We start from the raw sequence: 13,670 nt of genomic DNA, 5'->3' as shown, positions 1-13,670 counted from the left end.
CAAGCTACTGTTGATGTTAGTGAGGGATCAAGATCAAAACACACTACAGATGTGAGTCAGCAAGCAGGGGCTACAGAAGGTGCACCAAAAATCAATGGGGCTGAAGTGAAGAGTAAGAGTGATAGCAATGAAACTGAATGTCCATGGCTGATTTATTGTGCCTGGAACAGTGCTAGGGGGTGCTACCAAGTTAAGACCTATAATCCCAAACACACTTGTGCAAGGGAATTCAGTTCTAACATGGCTGACCAGAACTGGGTTGCTGATAAACTAGAGAAAAGGCTATTGACCCAGCCTCACTTAACTTACGGAGAAGCCTTTGATCATATAAAGATAGACTTTAATGTCGTGTGCAGTGACAAGATGATTTACAGAGCATTAAGGGTTGCTAGAGAAAGGTATGTTGGGAATGAGAGGGCACAGTATGGAAAATTGAGAAATTACCTCACAGAGATACATGAAAGTAACCTTGGTAGCACTGCATTATTGGAATTAATTCCAACAATTCCTGATTCACCACCATTGTTCAGCAAGTTGTATGTTTGCCTGGAGGCTTGTAAAAGAGGTTTTAAGGCTGGCTGCAGACCGCTGATTGGTTTGGATGGATGCCATTTGAAAGGATATTATGGGGGGCAACTGTTGTCAGCTGTCGGTCAAGATGCAAACAATCACTTCTATGTGATTGCTTATGCGGTGGTTGATAGTGAAACGAAGCAAAATTGGAAATGGTTTCTACAACTTCTGCAAGAGGACTTGGGTCAATACACAGTGGAAGGCTGAAATTTTATCTCTGACCAACAGAAGGTAAGTCAGACTTAATTTCATTCATAATAATGTACTCAAAATCATCTACTAATCCTTAGACATACTTTGTGGGTGAGTTGCTTTGTATAATGTTGGAATGATTAGAATAAGTATCATATTCCTGAACTTAGAATAAGTATCATACTCTTGAACTTACCAACTTTGTGATACGTGACTGACTGAGGAAGTTATTAAGGTTTAGGGTGTCTGATAAATTGTTTAAATAAGAATATATTTGTCTGATAAATGACTTAGTCGGGGATCTATGTGTCTGGTAAATGAAATTGTTGGGGATCTACGTGTCTCATTATTTGAAAGTTTGCATGCTATTAGACTTTGTATGTCTTTCATACACTACATGCACCTATCCTGCAGGGTTTGCTGCCTGCTTTGCAGGAGGTGATGCCAAATGCACACCACAGAAATTGTGTAAGACACATTTGGAAAAATTTTATAAGAAGGTTTAAGGACAAACAGTTGAAGAATATGGTTTGGGCATGTGCAAGGAGTACCACAGATGCTAAATTCCAGAATCACATGCAGCAGTTGAAGAGAATGAATGAGCGTGCATGGGCTTATCTTGCAAAATTTCAACCATCATGCTGGACCAAAGCTCATTTCAGCCATTGGCCCAAGCTTGATAATGTGACAAACAACATGACTGAAGTTTGGAATGCCAAAATAAACTATTACAGGGGAAAGCCCATTCTTACCATGTTGGAAGAGATCCGTTGCTACTTGATGAGGAGAACGGCTAAGCATAAGAAGGTTCTAAGCACTTACACTGGAGTATTGGCACCAGTTCAGTAGAGAAAAATGGAAGATATTATGAAGGATACTAAGTTCTGGACAGCCCAGTGGACTGGTGACAACGATCGTAATGTATTCGAAATCCAGAGACATTCAAAGAAAGTTGGTGTGCATCTTGGAAGGCACACTTGTAGTTGCAACTTGTGGCAACTAACAGGTGATTAGGACTATTATTCATTTTTTGTGAGTTGTGATTTTAACATGTAATATTGAGCAGGAATTCCATTTTTTGCTGATCTTATGTTACTGCCTGATAATGTTGAGCAGGAATTCCATGTGTTCATGCGTTGACAGCTATACAAAAGAGGTGTGATAGGCTAGAACCTTATGTGCACCCTTGGCTCAAAATGGATGCATTTCGAGCCACGTATGAACATGTAATCAGACCAGTCAACTTAGAGGAGTATTGGAAAAAGACTGGTCTCTTGGCTCCAGAGCCACCCACCATTAAGAGACCTCCTGGGCGGCCAACGAAGAAAAAGAGAAAACCTGATCCTGTTGAGGATTCACCAGATGCAACAAAGGGAAGAAGGATATTCATGGTCACTTGCCAAAAATGTGGTCAGACTAGTCACAATGCAAAGACATGCAAGGGACCACCAAGGCCTAAACCACCCCCAAAGGTTAAGAAAAATGGATAGCCAATAGCAACGAAAAATATTTCATTTGCTCCACCATCACAAGATGAAGTCCAACTATCCCAAACAGCACCCCAACCACTGCCACAGGTATAATCTCAGTTGAATTTGTTGTGATTATATTGTTGTCATACTGCCTGCATTCATGTAATCTTCAATGTGATAGTGACTGATTAGCTTAATACTTAAGGATCTATTTGCCTAATAAATTATCTATTTGGGGATCTATATGTCAGATAAATTATTTAGTTGGGGACTAAAATGTCTAATGATTTGTTTATTTTGTGTTCTATTAGGAGCAGATAACCAACAATTTAAGCCATGTTGCACCTCCATCAATATTTAGGCCTTCAAGACCTAAACAACCAATTAGGAGGCCACATTCTACTCCAGCACCTACCCCACCATCTGCTCCAGCACCTTCTCCAAGACTAACCATCTCCGCAGCACCACAGAGGCCTACCCAGTCAGCATCACCTGAAACACTTGTTGCTACAAGTTCTGGCACAGCTTCAAGAATCTTCAAGTTCATGCCAACACCTGGACTAAGGCTTCCAAAATAGATTTGATCCTATTGTATCAACGTAGTTTTATGAGTTTAATACAACTTTGTCATATTTTGTTATGTTGTTAGTACATCTTATTGAGACAACGTGGTCTGTCTATGTTTGGTTATTATGTTGATAGTGCATGTCACTGCACCTTTTTTTGTGGAAGATCTTAGTATTCCTAGCAAAAACTTAAAGACTAGCTACCTTTTTGTGTTAAACTTTGGTTATATGGAATGCAAGTATGGTACTTGGATTTAACTATGTCTAATTTTATTCCATTTCTAATGTAACTTTTTTTTATCCAGAAAATACCCATCATTCATCTATTCATCGTTCATTGCTTGTCCTAGCACTTACAGATTATAGTTGCATAAACAAAAGCTAACACTGTAATTACTTGTTACACTATATAACATAAGATCAAATCTTCCTTAAACTAACTAAATCCTACCTACAAGAAGATAGACCATAAATCCTAGTATGAAAAAGAACACAGGACTGCAGCACCCGAACCATTGTCTATTCTCAACGGCATTCTTATTCTTCTTCTCAAATGCATCAAGCAATTCTTTCAGCTTTTTCACCTTCTCCGCCAGAGCATCATCATCCTCTCCACCATGACCATCACATTGAAATACCCTATCAAACCACACAAAGAAATTACAGTGGGGAGTTTTCTCCTGCCCATAAAAATAGAAGAGTTTAGAGTACAACATTATCAGAAATCATATTTTACATACAAAAAGGTTTAAAATCATTAATACATTACCCTGTAAAAAGGACAGCCAAAGAAAGGTCTTTTCGGATTTTTCTCCGTTCCAGACTCTACAACTATGGCATAGGCTCCACAATGACATCTTGGAGTTTCTCCTTTGGCGTCTCTGAACCTACCGCCGTGGGCAGAAGCACTGCTAACACTGCCGTCACCACTACCTTTAACTCGCCGTCGATATGAACTTCCACAATTATCTCCGGCAGCCATTGTTAACACTATAGCCTTTGTTAATTAGGGTTCTGGCAAGAGGAAGAAGAAGATTTTGCTTTCACACGTCGTTTCATGGCTATCTGTAATTTTTCATTGTCGTTTTGGTACAATCCACCCCAGGGACCACATTGTCTGCTTTCTCACGTGTCTCTTATCATCTGTGTCACCAATTCAATGTGACACATTGGATTTCGCCGTTAGACTTTAACAGACCAATTTAACGGAAGGATCAATTGGTCTGACGCCAAAAAACGTTGAGGACCAACGGAGTGATTAATTTTAGTTGAGGACTAAAACGTCCACTTTGAAATTTCTTAGGGACCAATTTGGGTAAATACTCTATTTTTTATAAGGTGATTTAGCAAACAAAAAAGGCTCAGGATTCAGTGGTCCCAGAACCTTTGGACCACTTAACGGTCCCATTAGAAAACATGTTTTTAGAGTTTTTTTAACAATTGTTACATAGTTCTTGAACTAATTTTAATTACAAATTAACCTCATATATTTTATTTAATTATAAAAACTGTTTTTTATTTTATAAATTATTATTTTATCAATTATCTATTATATTTATTAATAATCAAATACAAAAACAACAACCAATTATATCCTCCATTAATCCTAATAAAGCTTTTGGTCATTCCAATCGATTAAAATATTAAATTTGATCTCGTGACGTTCGTCCATGGCTTCCAAATCATGTTTCCTTGAAATTCAATCGATTGGTTTATCAAAACAATCGATTGAATTGTAACTCAATCGATTAAATTACAGTGTATCACAAAACAATCGATTGAAAGTTGTAAGGTATAATGGTTTTCACTTAAACTAATCGATTGTTTATACTTTCCAATCGAATGAATGTCCAAAAACAATCAATTATTTTTGTTACTCAATCGATTGAATTCACGAAAACAACATGGATTTGCCAAATACAATCGATTAAAAAGTGATGACATTGAAGTTTTAGCCAAATTCAATCATTGGTAATGTAATTCAATCGATTGGAAGGTGATGAAGTTGAATTTTTTGTCAACTTCAATCAATTGGTAATGCTACCCAATCGATTGAAATATGTCCTGCGCCTATTTCAATCTTGTTATCTTTTTTAGAAATTATCTTATTATTCATCTATCTTATCTTTAAAATTCTATCTTCAATTTTTGCTGTTTTATTTTGATGTAGATAAACTAATCTTATCTTTTCCTAATATTAACATTATAAATTGGAGAATAATCCATCACTAATTATTCAATCCCACCATTGAAATCGTGTATCATTTTCTTTGATTATAAAAAATTTAATTGTTTTTCTTTAGAACATCCATCTACTCAATATCCAATCTTTTTTTTAATTTTTTATCCGTCTATTTAATATCTACTATTTCTTCATCGTTAATCATCGTTGCAGTAATCAACAAAACTCCAATCAAGTTTTTCATTGTAGTGTTCAAAAAATAAACCATCGTTTTGATTACAAAATCGAGGTCAATGAATAGAATCTCTAATTTTGCAATTATTCATTTCGATACTTTATTCGTGAAATTGATTGTGCAAGGAAAAAATATTTTTTTTATATTTTATTAATTCACAAAAATTGAGAAATACTAAAAAGTAAATAGATATTATTATTTCTTATTATTAATTAATTAGCTAGTAATCAGGGACGGACCTAGAGGGGGCGAGTAGTGGCCTGGACACCCAAAATTTTAAGAAACTGTACTTATCTATAACAATTTATATTAGGAATACAGATGGTTTGGTGTCGATTATTTTTTTCCTATTTTACCCCTATGTTTATAATCTAAAACAACATACTCAATCACGTACTCACGTTCTGTAAATTTTGCATTAATCCATGACAGAATGATGTAACTGCTCGTTAAGATATTCTTATTGGATGTAAATTATTGTTACAAATATTTTTATTAAGATATGATTTGAAGGAATAAAAGTAGAATAGTTCAATAAGAATTAATTTAAAAAAAAAATAAATTTACACTTATAATTTTTCTCTTCAAATTATTAACCTACTTTTCTAATATACTCTAAGTACCTACACAATATATAATATCAATTAGCGTTCAAATTTAAGTTCCAATATTGTTATTAACGAGAGAGGTTTATTAATTTTTAAAAAAATTTACACACAATAAGTTTTGTATCAATATATCATAATTCATTTTAAAAATAATATTTATTCATCTAAGTTATAGAGTGTCTTGAAAAATTATATTTAAATAATTTTTTATTTTTTAACTATTTTATATTTTTAGATTGAAAACTTTGTATTTTTTTATTCAAGCTTTATTTAGAGCACATTTCAAATTTCAATCGATTGGATTACATTCCCAATCAATTGAATTTGACAAAAAGTTCATTGTCATCACTTTTCAATCGATTGGATTGCATTACCAATCGATTGAAGTTGGCAAAAAATTCAACTTCATCACCTTCCAATCGATTGGATTACATTACCAATCGATTGAATTTGGCTAAAACTTCAATGTCATCACTTTACAATCGATTGTATTTGGCAAATCCATGTTGTTTTCGTGAATTCAATCGATTGAGTAACAAAAACAATCGATTGTTTTTGGGCATTCATTCGATTGGAAAGTATAAACAATCAATTGGTTTAAGCGAAAACCATTCTACCTTACAACTTTTAATTGATTGTTTTGTGATACATTGTAATTCAATCGATTGAGTTACAATTCAATTGATTGTTTTGATAAACCAATCGATTGAATTTCAAGGAAACACGATTTGGAAGCCATGGACGAACGTCACGAGATCAAATTTAATATTTTTAATCGATTGGAATGGCCAAAAATTTTATTAGGATCAATAGAAGATATAATTGGTTGTTGTTTTTGTATTTGATTGTTAATAAATATAATAGATAGTTGATAAAATAATAATTTATAAAATAAAAATAATTTTTATAATTAAATAAAATATATAGAATTAATTTGTAATTAAAATTAGTTCAAAGACTATGTAGCAATTGTTAAAAATACTCTAAAAATATGTTTTCTAATGAAACCATTAAGTGGTCCAAAAGTTCTGAGACCACCGAATCCTGAGCCAACAAAAAATATATCGAAGAAAAAACAGTGCTTATGGTGAGTCTTAGATCTTTAGACAATGACAAGTTTAAGGCAAATTATATATGAAACGATAGATTACACAACTGATATATACGAGAACACAAATTTTATGTCTGATAAGAAACTTGCAAATTTTATATTGGAAAGAAGTTCATTCAATTGATATGATTTTGATTTATTTTTCAATATTTAGTTATTGATTTCGTGTATTTGACATTTGAATATTGAAATTTCAATTTTATATGAAATCAACTTTCTTATGAAAACTGAAGTACTAAAATTATCTAAGACTAATTAATACACCAACAAATTTATTCATACAAAATAAAAATTCAATGTTTTAAAAGAACTATCTACAAAATGTAATAATATTGTTGACAAAATTATCCAAATTTTGTGTTGATTTTCCATACGAATTAGGATTTATAGATACATTAATTTGCTTAGTTTTTACTTTTACTTTTTGCATAAATAATTTTGTACATAATATAAAGATTTTCAACCATACTATATGAACATCTGTCACTTGTATCGAAATATAGAATGACATCATATTTATATTTATAAACAAATTTCATAATCAATATATTCAAATTTGATTCACATTGTAATTAAATTTTATAAATAATATAATTAAACTAAATTTATATTTATAGTCAAGATACGAATAAAATACAAAAATTTATTGGTGAATAAATTTTATATTCATAAAAAATTGAATATTTTATTATGGAAAAGCTTGATTACTCAATTACAAAAAAATTTGATTTTTATGTTGTGAAAATGATATATTAAAAATAAATAAATTAATTAATTATTATTTATGTGTATTTATACATTTGAATTTAAATATATTTTCAACTGAACAATTAGCATCATCAATCTTACATTGGACGAATAATTAAATTTGTCTGTATTATTATAATAAAAAAATAATCCATAATCATAATATACATTATTAAAGGGTAAACCTTCATGTTGAATATGTGACAAAACGAAAATAGATATAAGCTGGTCATACATGTATGCATGTTTATTGATAGCTGGATTATATAAGATGAAAGTGATAAAGAGTATCTCTAAAGTCATTTATATTGTTGCTCCACTACACACGGAAGAAACAGAAGAACATTTTGAAAGAACTAGCAGTGTCATGGATTTAAAAGAAGATGATTTATCATTGTTGTTCTTAATGTTTTTAGATTTACTTCTATATTATTTCTTTGACTTTTTTATTCGAAACCAATTTTGTACTCTGTTTTTGATAGACTTGTCTTGATCACTGTTAAATTTGAAAAAGTTTAAGGACGAGCAGTTTTGTTAAATTTTGGCACAGCAGAGAAAGGTGAATCATTGGATGAAATCTCACACCAATCTCACACCATCAAATCATCATTGATAGCTAATTGATGGCTAACAATCACAAAAATTACTGTCCCCTAATATTATTCGTTAAATTTTTTTATAGAATTGTACACTACAAGATACTTTTGCTTCTAGAATTGATAACCGTCATTGTCATTAGTGATTTTCAATATAGCAAGAGTCTCAGGTTCGTTTGGAAAAGGAGAAAAGGAATCAACCCATTTTCTGCTCCAACCATTACTCTTTTTCTCTAAATTCACGCTGATTAGATTTTTTAAGAATATTGCGATTAACTTGGCCTTTCTATAAGACTTGTTATCATCTTTGCTCTGACGAAGTTTTTGTTTTTTTCTAAGCTCTGCTTACAACTTTTGTTTATAGATGTTGGATGGCGCTGCATCTTTTTTTTCCCTAATCAATTTAAAGCTTTGTTTTTTATCTTTTACTTAAATATTATCTTTCACCAACAAGTTAACAATATTTTTTTTTTATTTTGGCCTTTATATATAATAGTGTCCCAACATTTCTAATAAAATAAAGCACATTTAACAACCTTTTATCTTATTTTTAAAATTAAATTTTGATTTATTAAATAGCGTAATTTTTGTTTTTTTTATTTCATTTAAATTTAATTTAATATTATCTATATATATAGATATAGATATAGATAAATCTCATTCAAATATTATTTTTAAATGCTTAAAAATAGATTTATATTGTAGAATAATAAAAAATTTTATTGATTTAAGATTTAAACCAGTTTCAGAAGATATATAAATATATAAATAAATTTTAAAACGTACAAAATTTCATATGTACAATAAAAACAAAATTTCATATGTACAATAAAAACTTTACTTGATTTGAGATATTAATAATATATACTCACTGTTTATTTATTAATAATATATCTTAAAAATTTGAACATTATAATTTTTTCTTCTCCTAATATAAATAACGGTGTCAAAGAATAACATAAAATAAGATGATAAATTTAGAACTTTAAATAGATTGGACGAGATCCTTTTTTTTCGGTTTAATCTTTAATTTTTCCACTAACATTTATGCATCGAGGTGAGTATCAAATACAGAAAAATGTTTTTGTCTTCATGGAGACAAGGTTTCTCACGATCGATATTATTTTATTTTATTGGGAATCTATGAAATTAACATTGCAATTATTTGATTTTTTTTAAAATAACTATAAGTATATTATAATTTTTTTAAAACTTATTTATTTTTTTAGAATTATATAATCTATAATTTTTTTAAAAAATGTACATACTCATTCTATTACTCATGAAGAAATAAAATTAATAAGTATTTTTAGTGCATATTAATCCACTAATATTATTTTTTTAAACTCCATTATTCATTAAGTATAACAGTAATTTTAGACAACCAAATATTTTATGGATTATACTACACATCTAAGTATATTTTATTGTCATCACCAACAACAACAATATTTTATTAATGAATTATTTTTTCAATCAATTTGAATGGAATGCATTTGCTAAATTGAATTGAATTGAATAATAGATGCATGTGTTCTAAATCTGAATTGAATTGAATTGAATTGATAATCTCTAAATTGTAGTCAGAGGTATTTCGAATTTGATTTTATATAATGGATTATGTTTCATTCATTCAGTACTATAAAATTGTTTTACCATGAGTATGTGTTCGATTCATTATACATAAAGCTGTTTGAATTTGATTTTATATAATGGATTATATTTCGTTCATTCATGTACTATACAATTATTTCTCCATGAATACGTGTTCGATTCATTATGCAGAAAGCGGTTTAAATTTGATTTTAGTGGAATATATTTCATTTATTCAGTACTATACAATTGTTTTACCATGAGTACGTGTTTGGTTCATTATCCAGGAAGTTGTTTGAATTTGATTTTATATAATGAATTATATTTCGTTCATTCAGTACTATACAATTATTTCACCATGAATAGTGGGAGTACGTACTCCTCATCTAGCGCCCGACGCTCTGCTAGGGTTTCACTGCGCCGCCTCCATGGTCACACTTTTCTTTGTCTTTTCTTCGTCAAACTCTTTTCCATCTTCTTCTATTTTTTATTTTCTTCTTAATTTCTTTTCCATTTAGCTCCCTAATTTTCGTTTTCTCTCCCAATTCATTGCTCTTTTAATTCATTCCATTTTCTAATTCACTCATTCCATATATCTTATGTCTCTTTGGAATCATTGAATACCAATTCTGATTTTCTCTACACCATGAGCAACAAATCAGAGACTCAGAACCCTCATATAATTGCTATGACGGTGGAGGGTGCCAGCCTTCAAGTGGCACCCAAAGAAATATGAAACTGCTCTCGTGGAATTGTCGGGGTTTGGAGAGACCCCTGACAATCCACAATCTTAAAGGAATTTGCAAATCCTACTCCCCCGAGGTTGGTTTTATCTGTGAAATAAAAAATCAATCTCGACAAGTTGAAGGAAAACTAAGATCTTGTGGTTTCAAGGAATGGTTTATTGTAGATCCGGATGGATTATCAGGGGTTTGGCAATGGCATGGAGGGATGGTTGCACTGTTCAGATTTTACAGCATGGTAGATTTTTCATTGCGGCATCAGTTCTGACAGCTGGTTCTAATGATCCCTATGGTGTTCTAGGAGTTTATCTCAGTTCAAATGATCAACATAGAATGGCTCAATTTGCTGAATTAACTTCAGTCACCCAACAGTTCGATGGTAAGGTTGTGTTAATGGGGGATTTTAATGCCATTTCTAATCAATTGGAGAAAGAAGGTGGGGGTGCTAAATCTCCTTCTTATATTGAAACCTTTAATAGTTTTATTGATGATAATTCCCTAATTGATATTGGTATGGTCGGAAGACCATTCACTTGGTCAAATAGACGGAGGGGTGATGAGTTGATACAGGAAAGACTGGACCGATTTCTGGTAGGAGTTGATTGGCAGCAACTCTATCCCAATGCAACGGTTCTTAGACTGTCAGAATCAGGCTCGGATCATACCCCTCTTCTCCTAGACTCTAATCCGAGAACTGAGAGATCTAAACGCCGATTCAAATTCCAAGAAAGATGGTGTTCCAATGATGAAATACGCCAGATTATTAGAGAGGTTTGGCATGAACAGATTGATGGTTCAGCCATGTATATCCTAGCTCAAAAAATAAAGCGTTGTCGGCATAAGATTGTCAAATGGCAGCAAGAACATAGATCTAATTCGAAGGTGGAGATTGATTTACTACAGTCGGAATTAGAGGAACTTCGTTTAGCAGGAATTCATGGAGGCGACATCATTTCAGAAATAGAGGACAAACTTGAAAAAGCATTGCAAAATGAGGAATCTTATTGGAAAGATAAGTCTAGAGTCAAATGGCTCAAATATGGTGACCAGAATACAGCTTTCTTCCATCAGAAATTTAGAAATCGAACCCGAAGGAATAGAATTTGGCAACTAACTGGCAATGATGGTGAAGTGGCTACTTCAAATGCTGGTATTGCTTCTGTAGCTGAATCTTATTTCAAGAACATCTTTTCCTCCACTTGTCATGAGAACCCTGAACCTCTGTTTACTGATTTTGAACCTAAGGTTACAACTCACATGAACCGTAGGCTTCAAAGACCAGTGACTATGGAGGAAGTGAAACGCGCAACATTTAGCATTCATCCTCAAAGTGCTCCAGGAGATGATGGTATGATAGAAAATTTTTTTCAAAGCTTCTGGAACATACTTAGTGGTGATGTGTTTCGAGCAGTTAAGAGCTTCTTTTCTGGGGGCAGAATATTGAAGGGTTTTAACCACACTCAAATCTGTCTTATTCCCAAGATTTCTGATGCTAAAGATATGACTCAGGTAAGACCAATAAGCCTATCTTCATTCTTTTACAAGATTATCTCCAAAGTATTTGTACATAGAGATATGAGTAAGGCATATGATAGGGTGGAATGGCACTTTCTTTGGTTTATATTGGAGAAGTTTGGTTTTGACTCCCGGTGGATCATGTGGATTCGAGAATTAGTGACAACTGTTTCTTATTCTGTTATTGTGGAAGGACAACCTTATGGTTTCTTCAAACCAAATAGAGGTATTCGACAAGGAGATCATCTATCTCCCTATCTTTTTCTTTTCTGTGCAGAAGGTCTCTCCTTCTTGCTACACAAGGCAGAACAAAACAGACTAATTCAGGGTCTTCAGATACATAGACGATGTCCCAAGGTCAACCACCTCCTCTTTGCTGATGATTCCATCTTATTCTGTAAGTCTAATCCTGAAGCATGTTCAAATATCCTGCATTTATTGAATTCTTATGAAAGCATCAGTGGCCAGAGGGTAAATCTTAATAAATCTGCTGTATTTTTTAGCCACAACACTCCGTCCACTATTCGTACACTATTGGCTAACTCTATGAATATTAATCATATTGGGGCTCAGGATAAATACCTTGGTTTGCCTTCTACAGTCTCTAAATCGAAAAAGGCTTCTTTTAGTATGATCAAAGAAAAGGTTCGGAAAAGAATCCAAGGGTGGAAGCGCAATCTTCTATCATCAGGTGGTAGACACGTATTGCTTAAGGCAGTGGGCGAAGCTATTCCTATTTATACATTGTCTTGCTTCAAGTTGCCTGATGGTTTAATCTCAGAAATTCACTCTCTACTTTCTCAGTTCTGGTGGGGACAAAAAGGTTCTAAAAGGCGGATGGCTTGGATTAGCTGGGACACTATGACTCGCCCACGAAAAGAAGGAGGCCTTGGATTTAAAGATCTCAGAATCTAAAATCTGGCGCTTTTAGGCAAACAGTTTTGGCGACTTGTAACACAGCCTACTTCCTTATTATCCAAAATCTTAAGAGGTAAATACTTTAGCAATGGTAATGCTATAACGGCAGAAATTGGAGTCTTACCTTCTTGGGGATGGAGGAGCATACTGGAAGGCCGAAAGACTGTTGAAAAAGGTCTTAATTGGGCTGTGGGTACTGGTGAGGATATCCGAACCTTTGAGGATCCCTGGCTGCCTCCTCCGTATCCTCTAATGATTTCTGACATGCCAAATAGACAGGCTATTTCTGAGTTGTTTCCAAGAGTTAAAGATCTAATTAGTGAAGATAGAAATTGGAATCAGAATCTCATTCAAGAACTATTTCCCCAAGACGTTGCAAACAGGACTTTGTCAGTTAAAATTCAGCAGAGTAGGGACAAATTGCAATGGGATTTGAACAAATCCAAGCAATATGATACAGCTTCAGGTTACAGAATTGGCTATTTATTTTACCATCCGCCTCTAGAGCTTTGACCTAATTATATGCAACAGAAAAAGTCGTGGATTGATCTATGGAAGTTGAACTTGCCTCACAAAATTAAGCTATTTATTTGGAAAGCTCTCCATGGCCGACTTCCGG

General features: G+C 32.7%; 1 protein-coding gene across 1 annotated transcript; it reads left to right on the top strand.

Moving 5' to 3' along the window:
* The first annotated feature begins 1,620 nt into the window (after positions 1-1,620).
* LOC107495491 (uncharacterized) lies at positions 1,621-2,255 on the top strand. Its single transcript, XM_016116638.1, has 2 exons — positions 1,621-1,771; positions 1,882-2,255. Exons 1-2 carry the CDS (start codon positions 1,621-1,623, stop codon positions 2,253-2,255), a joined length of 525 nt encoding a protein of 174 aa, XP_015972124.1.
* The last annotated feature ends 11,415 nt before the right edge of the window (positions 2,256-13,670 follow it).

This window comes from Arachis duranensis, chromosome 6 (assembly GCF_000817695.3).
Source record: "Arachis duranensis cultivar V14167 chromosome 6, aradu.V14167.gnm2.J7QH, whole genome shotgun sequence".
NCBI lineage: Eukaryota > Viridiplantae > Streptophyta > Magnoliopsida > Fabales > Fabaceae > Arachis > Arachis duranensis.
Note: the sequence above shows the minus strand (reverse complement) of the source record. Positions and strands in the feature narration are given on the sequence as shown.

What these genes read in the sequence shown, in the direction of transcription:
- LOC107495491 (XM_016116638.1), top strand. Translation starts at nt 1,621, where the DNA reads ATGGAAGATATTATGAAGGATACTAAGTTCTGGACAGCCCAGTGGACT. An exon ending in CAACTTGTGGCAACTAACAG is followed by an intron (nt 1,772 to 1,881) that starts GTGATTAGGACT and finishes AATGTTGAGCAG; the next exon opens with GAATTCCATGTGTTCATGCG.